General features: G+C 48.5%; 1 protein-coding gene across 1 annotated transcript in view; it reads left to right on the top strand.

Moving 5' to 3' along the window:
• RBM5 (RNA binding motif protein 5) overlaps positions 1–27,849 on the top strand; it is a 277,566-nt gene that overhangs the window by 181,342 nt on the left and 68,375 nt on the right. The window contains exons 19-20 of the mRNA XM_078661241.1: positions 2,952–3,095; positions 24,709–24,789. Coding sequence (XP_078517367.1) covers positions 2,952–3,095; positions 24,709–24,789 — 225 coding nt within the window. The remainder of the gene's footprint in view (positions 1–2,951; positions 3,096–24,708; positions 24,790–27,849) is intronic.

Below are 27,849 nucleotides of genomic sequence, written 5' to 3'. Positions count from 1 at the left end.
TTGAGCGGCGACAGTTGAGGCCATTTGACTTGCCTCCTGAAGTCTAACGTCATTTTGGCAGCCATACAAAAGGGGATGATGGACGGAGCGTTTGAGCAAATAAAACACTCACCCACAGTCAACTGATCTGGGTTTAATCCATCACCATTCTTTAGCCCACTCTGCCACCCCAGTTCAGACATGGCTATATGCAAATTAGTCTGACCCTGTGCCTCATGGGAACAGTCCAGCCCGAACTGCCAAGCCATGTCTTCCCTGGACCGGAAACAAGCATCCTGGGACCGGTTTCGGATTCATAATCCTCATCAGCCAGGCTATCTTGAATCCAGTGGCCAAGTGAGCAAGGGACTCACGTCTGAGCATACCCTGCCACACTTAGGGCGAACAAAGCGATACAAAAGGGGATGATGGACGGAGTGTTTGAGCAAATCAAACACTCACCCCCAGTCAAATGGGGTGGCTGAGTGGGCTAAAAAATGGTGATGGATTAAACCCAGATCAGTTGACTGGGGGTGAGTGTTTGATTTGCTCAAACGCTCCGTCCATCATCCCCTTTTGTATCATTTTGGCAGCCAGGCGTCCCTCCACAAAGTCGGTATACGCCTGCAGGTGGAACAGATTTGTGGCATGGTGCACAGCAAAGGCTGTGGATCCTCTTGCTGCCCCTCTCTGAGGTTCTTCTCTTCCTTCTTTCTCTTGCCCAGCAGGGCTCTGCTCTGGGCACTATCAAGGGCTACCTTTCTGCCCTTTCAGCCTTACTACGGCTGTCTGATCAACCTTCTTTGTTCAAGTCCCCTATTGTAAATCGTTTTCTAAAGGGCATCACACACATGTTTCCTCCTGTTCAGTTTGTGATGCCTCAGTGGGACTTGAACCTTGTTCTTACATTTCTGATGTGTGCTCCCTTTGAGCCACTACACCACTGTCCTCTCCGCCTTCTTACTTTGAAGACTGCCTTCCTGGTTGCCATCACCTCTGCCAGGAGACTGAGTGAGCGAGCTCCAGGCCCTTTCTTGTACTCCTCCTTTCCTTTCTGTCCATCCGGACAAGGTTGTGTTGCGTGCTAAGCCATCTTTCCTGCCCAAGGTTGTCACGGCCTTCCACATCGGGCAGTCTATCACCTTGCCAACCTTCTTTCCGCCACCGCATCCCTCTAAAGAGGAAGAGCGGCTCCACCGTCTGGACCCAAAACGTGCGCTCTCATTCTATTTGGATCGCACACGTCAGTTCCGGGTGGACGACCAACTCTTTGTTGGTTACGTGGGCGCTAAGAAGGGGAAAGCGGTGCACAAGAGGACCATCTCCCGGTGGATCATCTTGTGTATCCAGGCATGTTACTCCTTGGCTAAGAAGGAGCCCCCTGTTGGATTGCGGGCTCATTCCACCCGAGCCACGGCGACTACAACTGCCCTGGGCCGGGGAGTGCCCTTACAAGACATCTGTCAGGCAGCTACGTGGGCCTCGCTGCACACGTTTGCGAGACACTACTGCCTGGACAGCCAAGTCCGGAGGGATGGCTTCTTTGGCCGTTCTGTCCTCCAGGACTTTCTGGTGTGATTATTGGTTCACAGACCCACCACCGGGGTTGGTATTGCTGGGGTATCTATTCTAAGGTAAGGAATCTATCACTAACGTGTCTCTTTCAGATGCACAAGTTACTACTTGTGTAACGATATATCTGTAAGAGACATTAGTTAGTGAGATTCCTTACCGACCCACCCATCCTCCCCGTTCTGCGAACCGATATTTAGGGTTAGGGTTTTCCCCTTCAGGGCCCTAGTTTCAATGGCACCAGTGTTGGTTTTTAACATGGCTCAGCGCTTCTGGCGCGGAAAAGCTGTGTCTAAGAACTGACGTCAGCACGTGGAGGCGGCGTCTAAGTACTCCGACGACGTCTACGCGGCGCCCACGACGCTGACGCGGAGCCACAGACTACGCCTACCGACGCGCAAGGGTACTGCTACGCAAAAAAATTCCAGATCCAGTCTGACGCCTGGGGATATTCTAAGGTAAGGAATCTATCACTAACTAATGTCTCTTACAGATAGCGTTCCACAAGTAGTAACTTGTGCTTTAATGCCTTACAGGTTTGAACGCTATAAACACCAATGGATAAATCACAACATGTACATGAAAACATGCACTTTTTGCATATCTACTGGCTTTTAAGCCTCATTACTGTATTTTTTTTGTCTTTTAAACCCCCACACCTGTTAAATACCGAAAGCTACTGGGCTAGCAGTCATGACTGATTATATTCAGAATCGCTTGAAACCATCTAATTTACGTTTTTATTCACATTTAAAAGTTGACCGGAAACCAAATGGCTTTCTGTCTGTATTCTGTAAAAAGCAGTCAAAATGGAAAACAAAGAGCTTAATCCTGACCTGCACAATACTGCTGCTTATTTATAAGGGCACAGTGTTAATCCTTCTGAATTATAACCTTCATCTCGCCACTCGTACTAAGTGTGCCTTAATAATCACTTAATAAAAACTTTTTTCTTTACATTTTTGGTTATGAAAGCATTTCCATATATGTTGAGTTCAGACTATACCAGTTGTAAAAAACACTTTTAATAAGTACTTCTCAATGCAGTGCTATAATGTCCCTATTGGTGTCAAAACTTCCACGGTAAAGAACAGTAGATGTCGTAGAACCCAGGATAATGTGCTACATGGCTAAAAACTTATAAGGTCCGAAAGGCATGACCTATTGGTTATGTCAATACTTATTCTGCAGTTGCAGGCATTACTTCTCCCAATCTGTCCTTGTTGAATGTTCATATGAGTGGGTGTTGGGCATACATAGCAGTAGTATTTCTGCCCACCAGATTTTGTATTTGAAATCATCATGTTGGTTTTGTGTGTGCAATTTTTATGTTCACATGGAGGAAAAAAGCAGGACATAAGTATTTGTTTGGAAATAATGTTTAACATTTTTTTATATAGATTGCGAAGGACATGGAGCGCTGGGCCAAGAGTTTGAACAAACAGAAAGAAAACGTCAAGAATTTCCAGCCATTGACTTCAAAGGATGAGGAAAGGAGAGAATCTGCGGCCGCTGATGCAGGGTTTGCCCTCTTTGAGAAAAAGGTAATGATCCGCACTCCCTGTGCTTCTTTGTAAGGTGGTTGAACTCCCCTGGTAGCATTTTTGCAGCGTGAATCTTTCTGAATTCACTATGCTGTGCATTATTCCGCGGTCTAGTGGTTGGGTCTGGAATCGTAGTCTTTTCTCTTATTTTTATTTTTTTGTAGCCCAGGTGGGTGTCGACTTCCCACCTTTTGGTGTCCTTCCTGTGAAACCGGTCCTTGGATGCTTGATTCCGGTCTCGGAAAGACATGGCTTGGTAGTTCGGACTGGACTGTTCCCATGAGGCACAGGGTCAGCTGATTTGCATATAGCCAGTGTCTAACCCAGGGTGGTGTGGAGTGCAAAAAAACGATGGATTTAGGCCCAGATCCTTGTACTGGGGTGAATTTATGACATTGTTCTACATTCTGTCCATCAACAGTGTTTTTTGCAACTTCTTGTGACGTCGGCACGCTTCCTGCGGAAGCTCCCACCCTTGGGCGCCATCTTCAGATTCTTTTTTCCGCCGTTGGGTCTGGATAGTCACCGTGAGGTTCCAGATTTTTGGGGAGCAAAGAGGAAAAAGACACGAAAACAGCAAAAAGGATTTGACAATACTTCTCCAAGCAAGACCACTGAACCAGGACGACTAAGAGGAAGGACTTCGACATCCAACTGAGAATGCGCACACAGGAGGCCCCCTGAGCACAGGAATGGACAAAACACCGATCAAAGTCTGCCACAATTGTCACCACAAGTACGCGCAGAAGGACCAGCATCCGGTTTGCAACCTCTGCCTGCTGGTTGACCACGAGAGCAAAGATTCCAACGCCTTCATTTTTACCCCGAAGACGCTCAGGGTAAGAGACAGAGGAGATCCAACTACAACATGCAAGGCCAAGTTCAACCTCCGTCGCTCCTGGACTTGGGCCTCTCCAGTGGGGAAGAGGACATCGCTGAGGGACCAGATGACTACACGGTCATAGAGACCGATGCGAAAACAACAAAGGAGGTAAGAGACCTCGAACCTGAAGACCCTGACAGACTCTCGAAAAACTGAGTCTGTCCACGAAAGGATCACTGGCACCGAAACATTAGACGGACGCAGCTGCATCCAGGGACAGACAGCCCAGCGGATCCTTTGAAAAGGACTCCCAGTCAGTGAAATCCCAAGACAAACCTAGGTAGTCTAAGCACATCCCCGAAAGGCACGCTCGACGCCGAAGGAAAAAGACCCGAAGCCCGCTTCGACATCGAAGAGATCTTCCGCGACCCTCGACGCCGAACAGACCGCCGAGATGGAGAGGAAGAAGAGAAGGCTTGAGGCCGAAATGGACAACATCCTCAAAGAAAAAAGGAGTTTGACGAACGGATGAAAAGGTTCACCATCACGTCTAAGCAGACGACCATTATCGAGGTAGAGGACGAAGAGGAGTTCAATGCCGAAGAGCTGCCGAAAACTCCGGAGCCCCAAGAACACCAAGAGGAAGAGGGCCTGTACTATTACGAGGGGGAAGGCGAGGAAGAACGACAAACAAGTTTGGGCTCAGCATCCTCGGTGGCGCAGGACCTGGACTCCGAAAGCCCGGATGAGGCCGTAGATACGTGTTCGAGGCATGTGGGCTGCTAAATTCATATCTTAGCATTAGATCGCCGCCTAGTGTTGGGCTCGGATGATTGCACATTGTTGTCCTGGAAGAGTCTTCGAAGTATCCTGAGATAGGTGGCTCCTCCCCTGGACTACAGTGCGCATGGGCATCGGCTCCATCCCCAGATTGTTTTTTTCCGCCATTGGGTTCGGATGTGGTTTCGACGTCTTACTGTCGGAACCAAGTAAAACTATCTTTTACCGGCCAAAAGGCCTCGATTTTCTTGCGTCGGTATTGTCTGCGCTCGGTCTCGAGTCTTCCGTCTCTTGAAGCCGGAATAAGCGGAGTTTTCTTCGCTTTCTAAACTTTGAGGCCTTCTCATCGCGACACGACAGCAAGCCTTTACGGACATGGAGCGGAGCCCGTTCAAGTACTGCCCGCTCTGTGGGTCTAAGTACCCACACATCGATCTACACCCTGTGTGTAACAAGTGCCTTTCACCGGACCACGACGACGGCAAGTGCAAGGCCTGTGCACAGTTCCGCTCCAAGAAAACTCTCAAGCTTCGGCGCGCGGTGCGCTTGGAAGCTAGGCAAGCGGCCCCGGATCCGGAGAACATCTTCGGCGACCCAGAAGAAGAGGTCCAGGGTCACCTTCTACAAATCTCCCCCTCACGGTCGGAGGTCGAGGCGGATCCGGGAGACGACGACGGAGTCGCGGGTCAGGTCCTCGAATACGTCGAAGAGGTAGGAGACGACGATGAAATTTATGGGGCCGCGGCGGACAGCTCTGCGGACGAGCTCTGCCCCGAAAGTTTCGAGGACGACCGGGACACGGGATCGCCTGTCGGCCTTACCCTGGACCCGTTGCCGCAAGCCACAGCCCCGCCTTCGGGCCCGGCTTCGGACTCACTTGCTGGGCACGATGTTTCGAAACCGAAACTGAAACCGTCGGGGTCGTCAACACCTAAAATGGCCGACCCGAAATCGAAACTGAAACCAAAGGACTCGAGTGTTCCTAAGATGGCTGCCGTGCCTGTGAAGAAGTCGGTGCCCGTCACCCCGTCGGCTCCGTCGACCTCCGGTCCGCAGAAGCCGAGGAAGTCGGTCGATTCCGATGCTCCGAAATCGAAGCCGACGCCCGAGGAAAGGGCCCCCAAGAAAGATGGTCGGCTCGGATCAGCGGCTCCGGCGCCGTCCAAGCCCGCCAAGGTCGGCTCCAAAGAGGCTACGCCCAAGAAGTCGGCGCCCCGGCCTCAAGATTCGGAGGACCCGAAGAAGGTTTCCGCGCCCAAACCGCACAAGGCCCGCGAGGACGTCGGATCCGAGGGACCGCTCAAAGCATCCTTGTCGGCGACGAAACCCACTGGCAGTGTACCGTCCCCCATTGCGGAGTCACTGCAGAGAATCAGGGAGAAGGCCCTTGCTCCATCGGCTCCGATGCCATCACCGCAGCCGCAAAAGGACGCTCCGGCTAAGCCTTCGGGGAAACTCCTTTTTCTCTTGCCACCCAAGGAGGCGCCGAAAGCGTTTTCGACGAAATCGGCTCCGAAGCAGGTTTCCTCACTGCCAGACCCTCTTCCACGTCGTGTACTCGACTCGGTGGACGATTCAGAGCATTTCATCGATGCTGCCACCGGCAAGCTGACCCTCTATAAACGGAAGATCACTTCGGAGCCGGTGGACCCCTACGTCATCCCGTTGAAGAAGAAGAGGGTGCCCCTTGACGCCTTAGGCCTCACGGAGCCGATTCAGCCTCCTCCTAGACGGAGCCCTACTCCCTCCCCAGAACAATCTGTGGGTGAGGAAGATGATGAGGATGAACAGTACAATTTCCCCATCGATGACCCTGATGTACAACCAGATTCATACGACGACTCTGGTGACCAAAACACCCAGGGTGCGGGCCAAGACCCGCAAACCTTTAATGCACGTGCATCCCCGACTGAGGACTCAGCAGGATTTCATGCACTAATTGAACGGGCGGCGGCCAATCATGATGTGGACATGCATGCCGACCCGGTTGAGGAAGACTTCCTTTTTGACACCTTTGCCATATCTGAGAGGACAGTAAAGACACTTCCTATGCTGAAAGGTGTTCTCAAACATGCTGGAGACATTTTTAAGGAGCCTACGAGGGCTAGAGTGGTCAACCCTCGCATTGAAAAGAAGTACAGGCCTGCTCCTGCGGACCCCGTCTACATCCGGGGACAGTTGCCACTGGACTCTCGTGGTTGCCAATGCCAGGAAACGTGCCAACTCCCAGACAACGGGTGAAGCTCCTCCCCCGGACAAGGAGTCCAAAGTGCTTGAGGCAGGAGGCAAAAGAGTGGCTGCACAGGCGGCAAACTTTTGGCGCATCGCAAATACACAGGCGCTCCTGGCGCGTTATGATAGGGCGCACTACGACACCCTAGAACAGGTTATACAACACCTGCCCCCACAATTCCAAGAAGGCACCAAGATGCTTATTGAGGAAGGAAAGCTAATATCAAACGCAGCCATCAAGTGTGCACTTGACGCTGCGGACACAGCTGCTAGGGCTATCAACACTAGCGTTATGCTGAGAAGACAAGCCTGGCTCCGCATCTCAGGGTTCAAGCAGGATATTCAGACGACAATTCTGAATCAGCCAGTCAATCCTGATAGTCTGTTTGGTCCGGATGTTGACACCACCTTAGAGAAGATAAAGAAGGACACGGAAACTGCTAAATCTATGGGGGCCCTGCAGTCCCAACAGTTTCGTGGCGGCAATTTTCGTCGCTCAGGTGCACGTGGAGTCACCAGAGGACAGATGGGTCAACAATCCCAGTTCTCCAAAGGTGGGGCGCAAGCCTCGTTCACTAAGCAGAACAAGGGAGGTTATAGGAACAACAGCAACAGAGGTCGCGGCAGAGGAAACAACAGCTCCCGCACCTCTACTCCAAGCAAACAGTGACTCTCTGTCACTGCCCCCCGACCACCTAACACCTGTCGGGGGGAGACTGCAGCAGTTCCTGCCCGTCTGGAGAAACATCACCACAGACAGGTGGGTGCGACAATTAGTTCAGTATGGTTATTGCCTAGAGTTGAAATCCACTCCACCCAACATCCCACCGAGGCAAAGGCCTATGTCCGCAGAGCACTTGCACTTATTGCAGCAGGAAGTAGTGGCGATGCTGCAAAAAGACGCAATCGAGCTCGTGCCGGTGGGGGAGGAAGGCACAGGGGTATATTCCCTGTACTTCCTTATTCCAAAGAAGGACGGTTCTCTCAGGCCCATTCTCGATCTACGTCCCCTCAACCTGTACATACTATCGGAACATTTCCACATGCTTACACTGCAGCAGATTCTTCCCTTGCTAAACCAGGGAGACTTCTTAGCAACCTTAGATCTCAAGGATGCTTATTTCCATATTCCACTACACCCGTCACACAGGAAATATCTCAGGTTCACTATTCAAGGCAGGCACTACCAGTTCAAAGTCCTACCCTTCGGAGTCACAACAGCCCCGAGGGTGTTCACCAAGTGTCTAGCGACAGTGGCGGCGCACCTCAGGAGGCAGAATATCCATGTCTACCCCTACCTAGACGACTGGCTCGTACAAGCCAAGTCGGAGCAACAGTGCGCCGCAGACATGTCGACTACAATTCGCCTGCTTCACGATCTGGGTTTCTCCCTGAACTACCCAAAATCGCATCTTCAGCCGGCACATGTCCGGCAGTTCCTGGGTGCTACGATCAACACCCTGACAGCCATGGCTCAGCCAAACCAAGTCAGAATCGACAGCATTCAGTCGCTGATCCAACGATTCAGACCACGACACTCCCTGCCAGCGAGAGTGTTCATGCAGTTGATAGGCATGATGGCCTCCTGCATCTTCATAGTCCCTCACGCACGGTTGCATATGCGCCCGCTCCAGGAGTGCTTAGCGAATCAGTGGACACAGGCTCGTGGGCAATTGACAGACCTAGTGTTGGTTACCAGTCGGGCATACGACTCTCTGCATTGGTGGACTCCACACAACCTTTGCAAGGGCCGACTGTTCCAAGAGCCTGTGCCGCAGATTATCCTGACAACGGACGCGTCTCTCCAGGGATGGGGAGCTCATGTGCTCACTTACACAGTGCAGGGACTATGGACGACGCAGCAACAGAAGATGCACATCAACTATCTGGAACTGATGGCAATCTTCATGGCGCACAAGTCCTTCATTGTACATCTGAGCAACAAGGTCGTGCTAGTCCGGACGGACAACATGACCGCGATGTACTACATTCAAAAGCAGGGAGGCACCCACTCGCCACAGCTGTCTCATCTGGCTCAGAGCATGTGGAAGTGGGCCATTCAGAGGAACATCTTCCTCATGGCAGAACACCTCCCGGGCAAGGACAATCAGATGGCGGATCTGCTCAGCAGATACAGCCATCAGATGCACGAGTGGGAGATACACCCTTCTGTTCTCCACCCGTTCTTCCAACAGTGGGGTCATCCGGAGATAGACCTGTTCGCAACAAAGGAGAACGCAAAATGCCGACTCTTTGCCGCCAGGTTCCCTCACCCACAGTCGCAGGGGAATGCGATATGGATGAACTGGTCAGGCAAATTTGCATACGCTTTTCCGCCAGCCCCTCTAATACCGCTGGTCGCAAGAAAGCTAAGGCAGCACTCCATGACACTCGTCCTGGTTGCTCCAACGTGGGCGCGCCAGGCTTGGTACACCACGTTCCTCGAACTCTCGGTGGTGCCGCATCAAAGACTGCGCCTCACACCCAGTCTTTTGACGCAGAACCATGGAGACATTCAGCATCCAGATCCACGACAGCTCAACCTGGCGATCTGGCTCCTGAAGTCCTAGAGTTTGGATACCTTAACCTACCTCCAGAATGCATGAGTATCATCAAGGAGGCGAGGAAACCTACTACTAGAGCATGCTATGCTGCTAAGTGGAAGCGTTTTGTCATCTACTGTACGTCCAATGACATCAACCCGCTAGATGCATCTATTCCCAACATCATCTGTTATCTGTTACATCTCTACAAGTGCAATCTGGCGTACACTTCCATTAGGATACATCTCTCAGCCATAGCGGCTTATCTTCAGAACAGGCAGCACCTCTCTGTCTTCAGGGTGCCCGCCATTAAAGCCTTCCTTGAAGGTCTGAAGAGAGTCATTCCCCCAAGAACTCCACCAGCTCCGGTGTGGAACCTCAACGTCGTTCTCACCAGACTGATGGGGCCACCATTTGAGCCACTGCACTCGTGTGAACTCCAATTCCTTACGTGGAAAGTGGCCTTTCTGATAGCTATTACGTCTCTGAGGCGTGTCAGTGAGCTGCAAGCGCTCACCATACAAGAGCCGTTCATTCAAATTCACCCAAATAGGGTGGTGCTACGCACTAACCCTAAATTCCTTCCTAAGGTGGTGTCACAGTTTCATCTTAATCAAACTATTGACTTGCCAGCATTCTTTCAAAACCCGCAAACGGTGGCGGAAAGAATGCTCCATACCTTAGATGTACGGAGGGCGTTGATGTACTACATAGACAGAACACAACCCTTTAGAAAGACGAAACAACTCTTTGTTGCCTTCGCACCACAACACAAAGGCAACCCAATTTCCAAAGCAGGGATAGCCAGGTGGATTGTTAAGTGCATCCAAATATGTTATCAAAAAGCCAAGCGCACTTTAACAATACCCCCCAGAGCGCACTCCACACGCAAACTGGGGGCATCCATGGCTTTCCTAGGGAACATTCCTTTAGAGGATATTTGCAGAGCAGCCACGTGGGTCACACCACATACCTTCACAAAACACTACTGTGTTGATGTGCATTCCAAGCAGCAAGCAGCTGTAGGACAGGCTGTTCTAAAGACACTTTTTCAGGTTTCTGCAGCTGGCACGGGCAACCGCCGCTGATGGAGGGACTGCTATGTATTCTATGCTAAGATATGAATTTAGCAGCCCACATGCCTCGAACTGAATATGCTACTTACCAGTATGCATCTGTTCTTGGCATGTAGGGCTGCTAACATTCATATCGCCCGCCCTCCTCCCCGGTGCCTGTCGCAGCTGCAGATATACTATTGTATTTATTCATTAGCATGGACATCCTTTACACTTTCACTCCATCTCCTGCCACAATGGCGAAAAACAATCTGGGGATGGAGCCGATGCCCATGCGCACTGTAGTCCAGGGGAGGAGCCACCTATCTCAGGATACTTCGAAGACTCTTCCAGGACAACAATGTGCAATCATCCGAGCCCAACACTAGGCGGCGATCTAATGCTAAGATATGAATGTTAGCAGCCCTACATGCCAAGAACAGATGCATACTGGTAAGTAGCATATTCAATCCTTCGCGGCCTTCGCCGCCAGATGACATTGCATCTACAATATGGTCATCAAACGCGGCAACAGCATATGGGGTGAAACTGGAGGAAGAAAAACCAAAAGCCTGCTTCCTCTTAGACACTGCTCCCAACACAAACTGAGTCCATTCCTCCCCATGCTCCCAAGTGTCCTGAACCAGGGAGGGAACCATTCAAGGAGCCCTCAATATGCAGGTCTGTCACACGTAAGCTAGAGAAGAAGTACAAACACTTATCTAAGGATCCACCATACATACAGGGATCAGTCACAGATGACTTTATCATTGCAGCAACAGCCAGAAAGAGGGCTAACATTCCCACAAACTCTGGCCCACCACCAGACAAGGAGACTAAGAGGGTAGATCTCACTGGGAGAAAAATAGAGAGGAATACAGCAGTCCACTGGCGCATTACCAACTCTAATGCCCTACTCAACAGGCATACGTACTAGCATTGGGAGGAGGTCGGACAGCTACTCAAACACCTTATCAACAGAGGGCAACACACCTGGTGGAGAAAGGCAAGAACATAGCAAACTCATGCCTAAAATCAGCCCTGGATGCGGCAGACACATCCAGCAGATTCATGATGATTGGGGTCACAGAAAGAAGACCTGCCTGGATGAGAATCTCCGGCTTCAAGCCGGAAGTCCAGAACAACATTCTGAACACTCCCTTAAATGGAGAAATCTTGTTCGGAGCGCCAGTGGATGAGAACCTGACTCACAACAAAATAAGCAAAAAGACCTTACACGTACTAAAAACGGGGATCAACAAACATGTAACACCAGTAGTAGGCAGACTAAAACACTTCTTCCAGGAGTGGAAGAAAATAACGACAGACAAATGGATACTGAACATCATACAGTTCGGATATTGCATAGAACTGGAAAAGAGGCCTCCAAACAGGAAACCAAAAAGAAAGGCACGCTCTGCAAAAGAACTAGCGCTACTACTGGAGGAAGCACAAGAACTTCTCAACAAGGAGGCGATAGAAACAGTACCATTCAAAGAAAGAAACCAGGGAGTGTACTCCAACTACTTCCTCGTGCCAAAAGTGGACGAAACATTAAGACCATCCTGGATCTACAGTTCCTAAACCAATATATAACTCAAAAATTCAAAATGACATCCCTACAAGAAGTCATCCCTCAGATAAGGGACTGAGATTTTGTCCACCGTAGACCTCAAAGATGTCTACCTACACATTCCCATGAACAGACAACACAAACATCTATTGAGATTTGCCATAGACTAAGCGCGCTACCAGTTCACAGCCCTGGCTTTCGGACTAAAATCTGCACCAAGGGTCTTCACCAAGTGCCTCGCAGCAGTAGCAGCGCACCTATGGAGGGAAGGGATTCATGTATACCCCTACCTCGACGACTGGCTAATAAAAGCAAGCTCCTACAAACTGTGCCAAAGACATGGACGCTGACAGAACTAGGATTTTCAATACACTGGCGGAAATCCTCTATGGAACCAGAACAAGTGAAGATCTTACTAGGAACACAGATCAACACCATACAGAGAAAGGTGTTCCCCAGCGACAAGCGAACACTTGCCCTGCTGAAGGAGACACGTCTATATCAGAAGGGGCGAGCTCTGACTGTGAGGACAGCAAGCAAGATCATGGGGATGATGGCGTCCTGCATACAAATAGTCCCCAACATACGACTCTACATGAGACCATTCCAGGAATGGCTCCAACAGCAATGGTCACAAGCTACAGGGAGTTGGGAAGATCTAGTGGTTGTAACACACACAGTGCAAGAGGAGATAGTGTGGTGGAACAAGGAGAACATAACAAAGGGGGAAGCCTTTAACACCACCAAACAGTGACCACCACCACAGACTCATCCCAGAGGGGATGGTGAGCACACATGAACCAGCTTAAGGTGTGGGGTCTGTGGACTCCCAACAGATGCGATCAAGCACATCAACTACCTAGAACTAAAGACCTTGTTCCTTGCCCTAAAAACCTTCCAGAAACAACTGTACAAGCAGAGTGTTGATACAAACCGACAACACAACAACAATGTTCTACATCAACAAACCGGGAGGAACACAATCAGTTGTACTATGCAACCTAGCGCAGGAGATTTGGAGATGGGCCATCCAACTAGAAATAGACCTCCTGGCTATACACCTACCAACCACTAGAGCATATTATGCAGCCAAGTGGAAACGCTTTGTAATACATTGTCACAGCAACAATATTAATCCCCTAGACGTGTCAATTCAACACATCATAGGATACTTACTGCACCTCCAAAGATGTAACCTAGCCTACACTTCTATTAGACTGCAGTTTCATGGGAAGACCAGTAACAAAGGGCACCATTGCACAATTGGTCGCACAAACTATACAATTCTGCCACAAGCAGGCAGGGCAAGAGCTACTAGGAGGGGCTCAAGCCCACTACTAGGATAAAGGGAGCAACAATAGCCTTCCTAGCAACACACCCATACAAGACATATGCCTGGCAGCAACATGGGCTTCAGTGCACACGTTCACTAAGCACTACTGCATGGCTATACAAATGAACGAGGAAGCACAAGTAGGACAGAAAGTGCTTTAACATATATTCAACAACCAACTCATCTTCCACCCAGCCGCCACAAACCACTACAGTCTATACACAGCATAGTGAATCCAGAAAGATTCACACTGCAAAACAAATAGTTTCTTACCTGTCGGTTTTGTTTTGCAGCTTGAAGATCTTTCTGGATTCACTAGCTAACCCACCTCCGCCAGAAAGATGAGGCAGGAGGAGAAGGGAATACAAAGACAAAATACAGCCAAACTCTTTAAAAGAGACAAATCAGGAGTTCCTTGAAAAAGAAGAAAGAACCTGAGATGATTGGAATAACAATGACCCAACCAGGAGAAAAAAAGAATCCAAAGATGGCGCCCAAGTGTGGGAGCTTCCGCAGGAAGCGTGCTGACGTCACAGGAAGGACACCAGGAGGGACACCAAAAGGTGGGACGTAGACACCCACCTGGGCTTCAAAAAAAGAGAAGACTACGATTCCGGGCCCAACCACTAGACTGCTGAATAATGCACAGCATCGTGAATCCAGAAAGATCTTCAAACTGCAAAACAACACCGACCGGTTAGAAACTATTCCATATTGACAGAGTGTCTGTAATAAAGCCTAGTCTGGAGACTTGCACTAGAAGCAAGTGTTGGATTGTGTGCATCTTGCTGCAGGTGTGCCTGGTGTGGCACGTGTTTGGGTTTATTCAGAACTTAACTCTTACCAGATATGTGCCATTTAAAACCTCTCACTTTGTTTGGACCACTGATGGTAATTGCCAGCACTACCAGGTAAAGGTGTTTCTCTTAAGACTCTTCAACCAGAATCCTAAGAAAATGTCTCTCCTATGTAGCAGCAATTCTCAGGACACAAGGGTGCCATTTCTTTTTATACTTTAACGATTGCTTGCGAAAAAGAAGCATGTTTGTGGAGTTCTGGGAGGAAGGGGTGCATCCAGCCCCTGTCAACTTCTTTCAAATCTCAGTTTTTCCTTAAACCACAATACAACAGTGTCCTACGCAAATGTCATTCTCTTCGTGGCAGCAAACCTTTCCTGCAATTCTCAGTTTATGCCGTTGATCAACAGGCTAAACTTCCACCGTTTCTTCAGACCCTCCATATTTCTGTTCTTCAATTAAGCGAAGTGACGTTTAATGTCCTCCACCTTAAGCAAGAGGCAGTCATGTATAGTTCACATCTATGTATTTGCAAGGGCTGATACTACACTGCCAGTCTCCGCATGAAGCCATTCCTACTATCTAGAACTGTCTATAACCCCACCACACGTTCCTCCCCGCCAACACAAAACAAAATGTCCACAGAGGATTTGTAACTTCTTCAGGAGATACAGGCCCTTCACTCCAAAAGAGCCGTAGATTCCCATGCGGCAACAATCCAGCAGAAAAGGGGTTGATACCTTGTACTTTCCTAGCCCCAAAAAGATGGTTCCTTCAGACCCATTTTCAATCTCTGACCCCAACAAATGAATTCTGTTGGAGCACTTCAACATGGAGAAAACTACAAGATGTTCTACCACTGCTCCAGATGGTTGACTTCATGACCGCCCACGATCTGAAGGACACTTATTGCCACATACCCATCCACCCCAGCTCATATAAGATACCTTGGAATTGTCGTGAGTGGACATTACCAGTTGAAATTACTTCAATTTGTGGTTACCACAACCCCATCTAGTGGTTAGGTCCGGAATAGTCTTTATTTTTTACTGTTTAGGGCGTAGTCTATCACCTTTTGGGGCCAGGCACGTTCCCTGTGTGACGTCAAACGACGCTCTGGAGATAGTTGTACATGGTAGGCATCTTCAGATTGTTTTTTCTGCCGTTTGATATGGAAGCAAGACTGGAAGCTCCGAAGAATTTTCAGGATAACCCTGAATAGTAGAGCGAAGTCAAAATTTAGAGTGGACTTCGACACCGCAACCGGAGATAAGAAAACTTAGGGAACGACCATCACAACAGAAGACGTCCAAATTCGACAAATGGTGAAGTAGGGGCCATGGAAAATACCCCCTTCAAGTTCTGCCCCGAATGCCAAGTTTGCTCAGTGCGACCCACACATGTGCAACCTCTGCCTACCAAAAAACACATGGACTGTGACGCCTGCACAGTGTTCCAACCAAAAACCTCCTGTGATTCTGGGCAAATCACTTAATCTCCCCGTGCCTAAAAATGAAAGTGTGTCCTCATGTAAAAACATAACTTGTGCTATGTAAAGCGCTCTGATACCTGATTCGGTTTGGGTCTAGTTCGCGCTATATAAAACTCTACAAAAAAAAAAAAACCCCTCCGAACGCACTGAAAACAGAGACCCATTACGCAACAGTGTCTCAGACTTGGAAGAAAACTTCTCTGAAGGACTCTGGCCTTTCGAGTGATGACGAAGATCAAGGAGTCCCAGCAGAATCGACACACTAGGGATTGGATGTCAAAATTCTGGAAGGAGACTGAGAACACACGCCCACAAAAAGGCAAGTGATACAGGGCAGAAGACTGATAAGGTAAACGGGCCACGAGAGCAAGGTGCAATTTAAGGCATCCCGACGCTAAAGAAAACTGCAATCGAAGGCCAGCCATGATCAAAAGAACCCCACGGGAACCTGCCAAAGGAAACGCCGACTGAAAATCGCACAAGACTTAACACGAACCCCCGAAGGGATGTGCAACCATGTCGCAATCAGAGGCATGCGCAAGCAAAAAAAGGAAGTCTCCGGTCTCCGATGCCAAGAGAACACCCCAAGTCGAGAAGAAGAAACAACTTGAGGCCAAAATGGCGACGCTCTTCCAGGAAAAAAAGTGTTTGACGCATCACTAAAGGAATTCCGAAGGTTCCAGTCACCAAACCGGACGTCTACGCCGAAGACCCCGAAGGGGAAGAAGAGGATATCCTCGAACCACCTCCAACCCCTGAACCTAAAGAGGAAGATCCTGAAGACTATATAGACACTCCTAAAGAGGAGAGAGCCTCAATTTGGAGGACCCATTGAATGACCTAGACGCCGAAAGTTCAGAGGAGGAGATATGTGTAGGAAGGTAGATCCCTGACTATGGTTGCCCCCAACTTTTTGCCTGGTGTTTTGCTGGTTTTCTGACTTAGTTGACCTGGGGCCCTGCTATTCAGGACCCCAGGCCCACTGCTCTCTCTGTAAAATGGATTCCATGTACCTTAGGTACATATCTAATTGGATACTGAGTCACCTTATCAGTCCCTGTACAGTGTACCTTAGGTGCCCAGGGCATAGGTGTACCCAGGGCCTACCAGGGGCTGCAGCATGTATTATGCCACCCCTGGCTGGCCATCCAAATCTGACACAACTGGCTGCACGACAGCTGGGGCAAGGTGGTGTAATCACCCTTTGCTTTAGATATAGTATACCTATATCTAACCCTAAAATGGACACATGTATTCCTATCAGTCACTCCTATGGCAGGCCTTAACAATCCTGAAGGCAGAGTGCTTGGAATCATGTGAGATAGTGCTCTGGCATGAGCTGAGCCTGTCTGCGGCTTTCGGGATCCATCCCTTAGCCGTTTCCATGATATTGCATACCATATACTCTTAAGTGCATTATAATCCTCGCGGTTATATGCCAACTCTGGTATCGCTTTATCAAAACATGTCGAGTAAGGTGTCATACGAATTGGAATACTAACCCCTCGCCAATTCTGGCGACGGGGTTAGCATTCCACCCTTCTAGAGGGACACGACATGTATGTAACCTGTAACCCCGGTTAAAGTTAGACAGAGCCTTAGCTCCACAAAATGGATGCTGCCACCGAGACACAAGTCTGCCCTCCTGCTGCTGGGAGTCCTCCCAGCCCAGGAGGCAAGGACAAAGGGTTTCCTGCCAGGGGCGGTGCCAGCACCGTCCCAGACAGGATTTTGTGTATCCTAGGTAGGCAAGGCTTTAGAGGAAGGTGACTGCAAGTGGCACCCCGGTGCTCACTGTGCATAGGCCGGCTGGAACCAGTTTCAGGGGCACTCCAGCCCCTCATCTGGGGAAAGCCCGCCAAAGGAGAGGGGTGTAACCACCCCCTCCTAGTCCCACCCATAGGGCAGGACTTAGTCGCGTGCCAGCCCCTTTTTGCAGGATAAAGGTAGGAACTGGCCCCCTTCCAAATCAGATCAATCTTTGAATCCTAAACCGACCTTCTACACGAAGAACTCAAGACTCTTCCCAAGATTTCTCCCTTGTGACTAAGGAGTAGTCACCCTGCAGCAGCAGGCACCAACCAAGCATCGCGGTTTGTTGCCAGTCTCTCCTCCGGATCAAGACTGCTCCAGCACGACGAGAACCGGCTTCCCTGGCACCTCTGACCTCAACCTACATCATCAGCCCAGCTGTGATCCGTGGGTGCGACGAGACCTCGAGGGACCGGCAATCTTCAGAACTGCACGACGCTTGTCCAGCACGACCACCGAGTGACCCTCGACTAAGTGCTTTGGGGTAAGAGAAGCCCCGACCCTGAGCAGCTCCAGCACCGAAGTGCAGCCCCCCTGCATCCACAAGATCTGCGTGGGGCCCTTCTGCTCTTTGCTGCTCACCGCGTTGTCCAGGTCACTTACCCGTTGGCTAGTGGCCCCCTCACGACGCTCTACGACGACAAACACCGCTGGTCTGGTTGCTCCAGACTGGCCCTTGCTTCCCTCCTTCAGAGAAGCACCCTGGACCCTCCTGGTCCACTCAAGACGCCATTTTAGGTCCACCGCGTGGGCCTTGCATTTGCCAAGACTTGTTGCCCAACCCTGGGTCCAGCGACGTCGACAGCAAGTACCTTTGTGGGACAGCTCGCACCTCCATCCTGGTCGCCGACAACGCCTCCTGGTCCGAGAGACTGCAGAGCCCAGCAGCGCCCACTCACCTGGTCGAGGTGACTTCGTCCGGTGCCATCCTGGTGCCCACCTAAATCACTGGCTAGTGATTCAGAACTTGGTCCCCTCTGCTTACAGGTTTCTTCTTCCCTGATCCAGGCTTGGATCACCACGAACTCCTTCACTGGCCGCCTGCCAGCAACTTCTTTCTTCAGGCTCCTGGATCTTCAACGAGGGTTTCCGACGCAACTTGAACCCTATGCAGCCGCAGCCCCTGGGCTAGGTAAACTGAGTACTCCGGTGCTCCAGCATAGTCCAACACCCTAAGTGTTCGGATCCACCCTTGTTTTCGACCCACCTAGTCGGGTTCGCCCGAGAACAGTAACTTTGTGAAGTACTAGTATCCATAGACTTGTTCCCGCATTACGCGTGAGAGTTCCCACTCTGCACACGGCGTCCCTAGGCCTCCTGCTTCTAATCTAAGGGTTCAGCATTGTAGGCCTAGCGTTTCTACAGTCTAGAAAAGTATTACTTACCTGCTAGTAACTTCGCATTCCACTTCTTGTGTATATGGTTTTTCGTGCCCCTCGGGCATTTGTGTAAATTGTGCGACTTTCAGTAATTCTTTAAGAGTTTTGTTGTGTGCTTAGCTCCCTGTCTCATAAAGAGCCAGGGTAGACTATTTATAAATAAATACACTTCATTTTTGATAACAACTTGTGTGGTGTCCTTTCACTTGGTGTTCAAGGGGTAATGTGATGGTAAAACAGCTGGCTGAACACGCCCTCTAGAGTCTTAGCCTTAGACTGCTCGTATCCATGCTACTAGGATAGCTGGTCTATAAGGTTGACTTACAACCAATCATCAATAAGGGTTGTTTGGACTGATACAGAGTGCTCACTAGAATAGTGAACATTATATATCAGGCCAACTTCTCACAATATGCTGCTATCCTTCGAAGGCATCACAACAAAATGATATAGCCTTCTACACTGACTAGTTAAGAGAGCAGCAGACACTTTCGGAGTTCCCCTGGAAGAGGAAAAAGGAGACACATGTTTCCTTCTAGAAACACTAGCCCCAGCCAACAAGGGGAGACCGTATCCACCAGGCATCTTAAACCAAGGCAAGGAGGTCTTTAAAGAACCAGCTTCAAGCAAGGGGGTAACACCAAGGGTTGAAAGTACAAAGACTCCTCCTACAAAGACTCCTCCAAAGACTGGAACGGCCAGGAGTAGAGCAAATGTACTCTTAAAACAGTGGACCACCTCCAGAGAAAGAAAGCAATGGACGGATATGGTGGGCAGAAATATGGAAAAGGAGGCATCGACAAAGCGACGCATCGCAAACTCTAATGCCCTGCTAGACAAGGACACCAGCAATGGGATGATCGAGGAGCTCATCAATAAGCTTCCTGAGGAGGACAAGAAAAGAGCCAAATCTATTGTCCAAGGAGGCAAAAACATCACGAATGCATGCCTTAAATTTGCACTAGATGCAGGAGACAGACAGCAGACAAATGTGCACAGGCACCACCCTAAAGGCATGCTTGCTTAGAATATCAGGATTTAAGCAGGAGGTTCCAACCTCCATCATTAACAGGCCTTTTACAGGAGAGGCACTATTTGGAAAGGAGGTAGACTGATCTCTCTAACAAATCAAAAAGGACAATGAAACTGCAAGAGTAATTGGAGCACTGCAGCAAAGAGGTACCTTCAAAAGAGGTGGTTTCAACAGAAAGCCCACAGTGAGAGGAACATTTGGCCAAGGACAGCAAATGTCACACCAACAACAAGGCCAAGGAAGTGGTCAACAGGCAAGCCAACAAAGTTACCAAGGTTGGCAACAGCTGAAGCAACCCTTTCAAGGAAGAGGCAGAGGTCAGCCCTTTAGAGGAAGAGGAAACGGCTCAAACAGACTCCCACAGGGAAAAAGACCCTCACTTCACACCAGTAGGGGGAAGAATATCGCAATATTTACAACAGTGGCAAAAAATAACCACAGACAATTGGATATTAGATTTGGTAAAATACGCGTATTGCATAGCGCTGACAAATATACAAAAATGTCTCAAGACAGAACTCCTGCTGTTAAATTCGGAAAGCAAAGACCTTCAATAGCAGGCAATAGAGCTGGAACCAAAACAAGACATTTTCAAAGGAAACTACTCCCCATATTTCATGGTCCCTACACAAAGGAACACACTACCAGTTCAAGGTACTCCCTTGTGGAATAAAATCCGCACTACGTGTCTTCAAGTGCCTAGCCACAGTCTAGCAACACCTGCAAAAGGAGGGAATGCATGTCTACCCTTACCTGGACAACTGGCTCATAAAGGCAAACACAAAACAAAAATGATCCAGCTACATTCAAACTGCAATCCACACGCTGCAAAAACTAGGTTTCTCAATAAATCCTCCACAAAGCCAGAAAGAGAAACTCTTGGGATCAATACTAGAACCAAAGAATGTGCATGCGTACCAGACGCAAAAAAGGATACAAGCGATCAAACAAGAAACCACGCTCTACTAGAAGAGTCCATCTCTGACCGCGAGGAGTCATGACACTTATGGGCATGATGGAGTCCTGCATCACACTCATCCCTCATGCGCCCCTTCCAGGAATGGCTGACCAACAACTGGTCTATGTCCTTGGAGTTGGGAGGATATAGTGGTTTACACACAAACTGCAAGCAGATACAATGGTGGGCGTCCAACAACATAACACAAGGCAGACCTTTCAAAATCCCAACTCCTTCTGTGAGAATCATTAGACGTAGCCCTCAATGGATGGGGTGCGCACTGCAAATAAAGTACGAGGTCAATGGAACCTGCAAAATTACATAAAACACATCAATTTCTCGGAAAAAACAGTATTCCTAGCATAAAGAATAATGTGTCTATGAAAGAAATTTAAAACAAAATATCAGTAAGGAATGAAATTAAAATATTTTTTATACCCAACAAAACTCTGATTCCATATATGTAATCTATAGTCACAATTTTTGGTTTATGTTTAGAGGAGAGATTTGGCAGTTATTAATTGAATGTTTGCTATAGTTCTTAATTTTCCCAATGATAGCATTGAAGGCGTTCCAGAAACACAGTCCAGGACAGTTTGTCTTGATCCAAACAGACACCATCACAATGTTCTACCTCAACAAACCGGGTGGTACGAAATCATTCCTGCTAAGCAAGCTAGCACAACAGATAAGGCAATGGGCAGTCTCTCAAAAGATCACTCTGCAAACAATACATCTACCAGGAGTATACAACACGACAGCAGATCTTCTGAGCAGGCAAAACTGCTCCCACAAGTGGGAATTGAAGCACAAGACAGTACAAAACATATTTAAACTCTAGGGAACACCAGTGATAGACCTCTTTGCAACAATACAGAACAAGAAATGCCAGTACTTTGCCTCGAGGTTTCATCGCCACCTGTCACCCTGTTGCTAAATGGGTCTGGGACATATGTATATGCTTTTCCACCAATACCACTAATTCAAAGAGTGTTGGAAAAGGCAAGACAGGCAGGGACAAATCTAATTCTCATTGCCCTGCAATGGCCAAGACAAACCTGGTTTTCAACTCTACTAGAACTGTCCAGGGGACAAATAATCAAAATCAGAGCGGACAAAGACCTGTTGACAATTCAACAGGGCCAAATCTTTCATCCGGAGCCAACAACGCTACACCTAGCTGCTTGGCACCTGAATACTTCGAGTTTGGTCATCTCAACCTCCCTCAACGAACAATGGAAGTTCTGAAAGAAACAAGAAAGCAAATATAAAGAAATACTATGCTGCAAAATGGAAGTTCTACACCACTTGGTGCACAGCTAACAAGCATATAAACTCAATCAACACATAGGAAACGGTGATCATATACCAAACTCCTCTCCTAGACCGTCACATCAACTACTCAAGCATAAAAGTGCATCTTGCTGCCATCATAGCGTATACCAGGGGAAGAACATGCAAAAGCTTCACAAGACCAGTCATAAAGAGATTCCTTGAAGGGTCTAAAAGAATTGCTCCTCCTAGAACAGCTTCAGTTCCCATGTGTAGTCAAAATACGGTGCTCACACAACTTATGACACAACCTTTTGAACCCATGCATAAGGCAGAACTCAAAACACATCACATTAAAAACAGCATTTCTTATTGCCATAACATCCTTATGGGAGAGTGAGTTACAAGCATGAACAATACAGGAACCATACATGCAGATCCACAAGGACAAAGTTATTTTAAAAACTAATCGACAGTTCCTGCCAAAGGGGATATCCAAATCAAAGTATTCTCCTTCCGGTTTTCCAGTAGGAGTAGTTTTGCAGCTTGTTGAGTTTTCTGGATTTACATGCGACCAACACGGCCTCCCCTACAAAGAATACAAACAGGTGGGGAAAAATTATGAGAATTATCTTAAGGAACATCTAAAGGACTGGAAATTAAAGAGCAGAAAGATGGCTACCATCCACAACGACCTCCAGGGCGCTGTCTGATGTGTCACAGGCGATGTACCTGGCACCAAATGGTGGTCAACAGCGCTCTAAACAGAAAGAAAACAACTATTCCGACCCAACCACTAGATGGCCGAATAATGCACAGCATGTGAATCCGGAAAATCAGACAAGAACCACCAGAAGAGAAGAACCAAAGAAGCTGTGCTGAACTAAGAGGACACCCACTGTCATGCCCCAGCCCTACCGGCCTTTCTCCGTCCTGCCCCCTGAACCTGCTTCAGTGAATTCCCAGTGTCCAGCAGCCCCCAAGAAGTCTTCATAAATCAAGACTTTGTGGGTGAGCAAATCCAGTGCTCACAGGTTGACTTTGTGGGTGAGCAAATCCAGTGCTCACGGGAGACAGACTCTGGTTCTGGCCAAATCCGCGAGTCTGCACTACTCTGTACCAGACGCCCACAGCCTGAGTTAGTGGCCCAACACCCCAAGGGGGTCTCCCTGGTGATCCTGACCTGCCTCAAATCTCCATTCGATGCCTGCAGCCCCTTTCTGGAGAATATCACCACCCCCACCCCCGGAGCTAGTAAGAAAACCTGCCGCCTAAAGACACCCCTACACCCAATGCCCCACGGCCTTGGGTGACCCAACCGATTATGTCCCTGCATCCCCAGGCCTCCCAACTTACCTCTCCAACTGGTGGTCACCTCCATAAGGTCTTCATCCCAGTGCCTGCAGTGTTTGTTGCAACCGGAGAATCGCCATTGAAAACAGAGCACCCAGCGCCAAACCTGCACCCGGCTACCCTAGTGCCGCTGAGGGTGCTTTGGGAGTACATATTTGACCCTGGGAGAACCCTGCTTCTAACCCCAGAAAACCTACTCCCACAACCAAGTCCTTCCATAGGTTTGCATTTACTTAAAAAAAAGTATTGCGTTGGTTTGTTTGAGAACTTGAAAAACTGCAAATCAACAAACTGTATTGCTTACCTTTTTGGCTAGGAGATGTCCCAGTGTGATCTTTAGGCTTCTCACACTGGTTAGTAAAAGTAACATAAAAAGTAATCCAATATTTTTAAGTAATGTTCGTATAGCTGACGACTGTAAGCAGCAACATGGTCCACACCACACACATTTACCAAACACTATTGTGTGGATGTTAGTACAGTAACAAGCCAATGTAGAGCAAGCAGTGCTAAAGATACTTCTTAAACAACTGTAACAACTACCGGTTAACCACTGCTTTGGAAGAATACTGCTATATATTCTATGCAAAGCATGTTTATCTACAGCACAAATGCCTCAAACGGTTTGTTACTTACCCAGTAAGCATCTGTCCTTTGCATTTAGAGCTGTAGATTCACATGCACCTTCCCACCTAGTTGGGCACTTATAGTTTTCAGTTCTCAGTATTTACATTACATACGCATGGACATCTCTGTATACACTCGCTCCATTCTCACCCTCTTTCGGGAAAACAATCGAACAATGGAGTTTATGCCCATGCGCACTATCACTGAAAGGAGTTGCCTTACCTCATGACTGTAAAAGACTTCTTAGAAGAAAAACTTGCAAACATCCTAGATGGCAGGAGTATGCAAAGCATTTGAATCTACAGCTCTACATGCCAAGAAGCATTATCATTTTCTTCTGTCCTAGCACCTAGGCTTAAAATGTTAATTTTGTTTTGTTCTAAAATGTCTCCGGTGTCTAAAAGACAAGGGACTTGGTACTTCAAATACTGTCATTAGACGATGGGATGCCCGGGCGGGTGACTCTAGGGTTATCCTTAAGTTGAGGTTTTTGTTTGCTCTCTGCGGTCTTTGACACTAACTTTAAATGTTTTTGTTTGTAACATTTTCAGGGGGCTCAGGCTGACAGGCAACTAGTGATGCCAGAGATGATGACGCTAATTAAGAATGGTGAAGAAGAGAATACACTTAAAGTGAGGCTACTGTTATACTGCTGTATTTTTCTTCAATGATTTTGATTTGATGTATTTAGACATATAATCTAGCCTTTCCTCACCACTTTATTCAATATAATCTAAGTATTTAATTTGATAACTAACCAGACATTTTATTGGACCTCTGGGTCGAGAGCCTGCCACTCTCGGGGATCTGAAACTATGCACATCCTGGGACGAGGTGCCAAGCCTTCTCCCCCAGAATGGGCAGGGTCCACAAAGGGTGGACCCTGCCCATCCTGGAAGCAGTAAATCACTGGACTCCTCCAGCCATTTGCTGTTTCCAGCAACTGGCCCCCACTTTGGGTGGGAGAATTGGCAGATAACACCAAGTGAGGAAGGGAGGTGTGCCCACCTTTGCCAACCCCACCCCTTAGGTGGGGGAGGCAAGGTAAAGCACAACCTTGTTACCGTCTTGCCGATCGGGGGTGGGGGCTCATTCAACTAGAAAGGCATATGCTGCCCTCCCACTGGATGGTGGCATAAGGGTTGTACCCACCCCCAGGAAGGGACCCATTGGTTCCGACCTTTACTTACCTCTAACGCCCCTTAATCTAGTATTTGGGGCAACCCCGAACCTTGCCTCCTCGGACAAGAAGCAACCAGCGGAAGAAAAGGACCAAAGAAGCTGTGCTGAACGAAGAGGAGGATGTCCACTGAATTGGTCCCAGCCCTACCTACCTGTCCCCACCTCAAACCTGCTCCAGCGAAATCCCGGTGTCCTGCAGCCAGGAGCCCCATGGAGCCCGGAGAACCTGCCCTGCCTTCCCAAACAAAGACTTAGTCTCCCATGAGCACCAGATTTGCTCACCCACACTGGCTAAATCTGTGAATCTGCACCAGACTCCTGTGGCCCAACACCACGAGGAGGTCTCTCGTGTGTTCCTGGCCTGTGATCTGGTTCTCTCTGACCTCCCTCAAATCTCCAATCAATGCCTCCCCCCCCCACCCCCCGAACCGCGACTGGAGCTGGTAAGAAAGCCCAACGCCTAAGGACTTCCCTGCTCCTGAAGTGCCACTGCCTTGGGTTGCCCAACCGACTGTGTCCCAGCATCCCAACTTCTCCAGCCTGTGGTCACCGCCAGTGGATCTTCGTCCCTGAGTCTGCAGTGTTTGTTTCAACCGGAAAATCCCCATTTGAAAACAGGGCACACAATGCTAAACCTGCACCGACTGCTGCTTTGGGTGCACTTTGCGTGCTAAACCAGATCCCCCTTTGCCCTGAGCCTAACACCTGGAGCTTTGCTCCCACAACCTTGTAGCCTTCTCGTGAGCAGCCACCAACCGGAAGCCCCCTATCCCCATTGGATAACATTTGGCCTCAGCACTCGTCTGCCGTAGTGCCACTGAGGGTGGTTGAAGAGTGCATCATTGACCCTAGAGGAACCCTGGTGCTAACCCCAGAATACCAACTCACAACAAAGTACTTACCTGTAAACCGATAACGCTATTTCCTACCATAGGATTGCATTGGCTGCTTTTCTTTGAAAAATCTGGTGTGGAGTTGGTTTGTATGAGATCTTGAAAAACTGCAAACCTACATAAACTCTATCACTTACCTTTTTGTCTAGGAGATGTCCCATTGTGATATCTAGGCATATCGCACTGGCTAGCAAAAGTAACTTAAAGTGATCTGCACAGTAATCTGTAAAGTAACTGAAAAGTAATAAACTGCTGACTACATCAACTACTGCATTTGAACCTGCATTCAACTGTATTTCAAGGTGCGAAACCTGCAGTGATATTTCAGTTACCTGCACCAGGCTTGGTTCTAGAAATAAAATAACTAAATATTTTTAATACAAATTGGTTCGCATTCAGTCATGTGTGTGACATTTCTTGCCTTTGTGTACAACACAACCCTCTTATGAAGCCTTACTGCTTGCCCACACTACCACAAATGGAGAGTAAGGTATTCTCTACTTAAACTCTGTGAGCCTTAATGGAATCCACTGGACTCTGTGCACACTATACCTTACTTTGGTCTAGTATATACAGAGCCAGCTTCCTACAATCTGTTACTGCCAATTTGATTACACTGCTTAACTTTTCCTTTAAAAAAAAGTGTTTTGGACCCTGCATATCTGTTAGACAAATATCAAATGGGCTGGGACGGTTGCTTGGAAGCCCTTTACTCGAAAGTCAGAAAAGGCCGATATCTGGGCCCAAGAGCCCACATGGTGGAGATTTGGCGCCAAGCTAATACATGTCTTGGCTGGTCGGATGTACTGACTCAGGCCACCTCATTATGGTTCACTCAAAAATTAGGACTACTATATAACCAACCCGGCTTTGATAGATGGGGCACTATTGGGATTTCCACGATAGGCCACCTAGTGAAAAAGGGAACAATACTAACATTTGAGGAATTAAGGGAGAAATACGAACTTCCTCAGGGCTGGAGGTCTTCCGCTATCTACAGGTCCGTCATGCCCTTAAAGCAGTACTCTTAGGCAGTTCTGGGGTTATGCTTGCAAAGATGGGGAGTAGACAAGATACTTTGTGTCTCATCCAATATCAGGAGGCAACCTTTTACCACACTATATGGGAATGTCCCTAAATACAAGCCCTATGGGAAAAGGCGACAAGACACAGCACTAGGAAAAGAGATTAAACGAGCACCACAATTAGGGCTCCTTAATATATGGGAGGCGACAGACCCTACAGAGGTGGAGCAACCATATGCTACCCTGGGATATATTTTGGTGAAAATTGCAATGAAGAGGGGGATGGCAGAGGGGCCATCGTCGAAGAGTTGGGCAAGGAAACTAGACCAATTTATGATAGCAGAAAAGGAGGTCTTCGAGTCCAGAGGTTGTCCTAAGACATGGGATAAAAATTGAGCAAATGGAACACGCACCGGGGGGAATTATGTATCTCGCCTACCATGGAGATGGGGGATGAGAGAACCGTGGGGATAGTATAGGCATAAGTGGCTGATCTAATAAATTCTGATTATATCCAAAACACAGGTTGCCCTTATGGAGATGCCACACACATCGGGGATATGCACACAACACCGCAGGCAGCCATGAGATT

Source organism: Lissotriton helveticus, chromosome 9, assembly GCF_964261635.1.
Source record: "Lissotriton helveticus chromosome 9, aLisHel1.1, whole genome shotgun sequence".
NCBI classification, from domain to species: domain Eukaryota; kingdom Metazoa; phylum Chordata; class Amphibia; order Caudata; family Salamandridae; genus Lissotriton; species Lissotriton helveticus.
The sequence above is the reverse complement of the archived record's forward strand: the minus strand, read 5'-3'. Positions and strand labels throughout refer to the sequence as shown.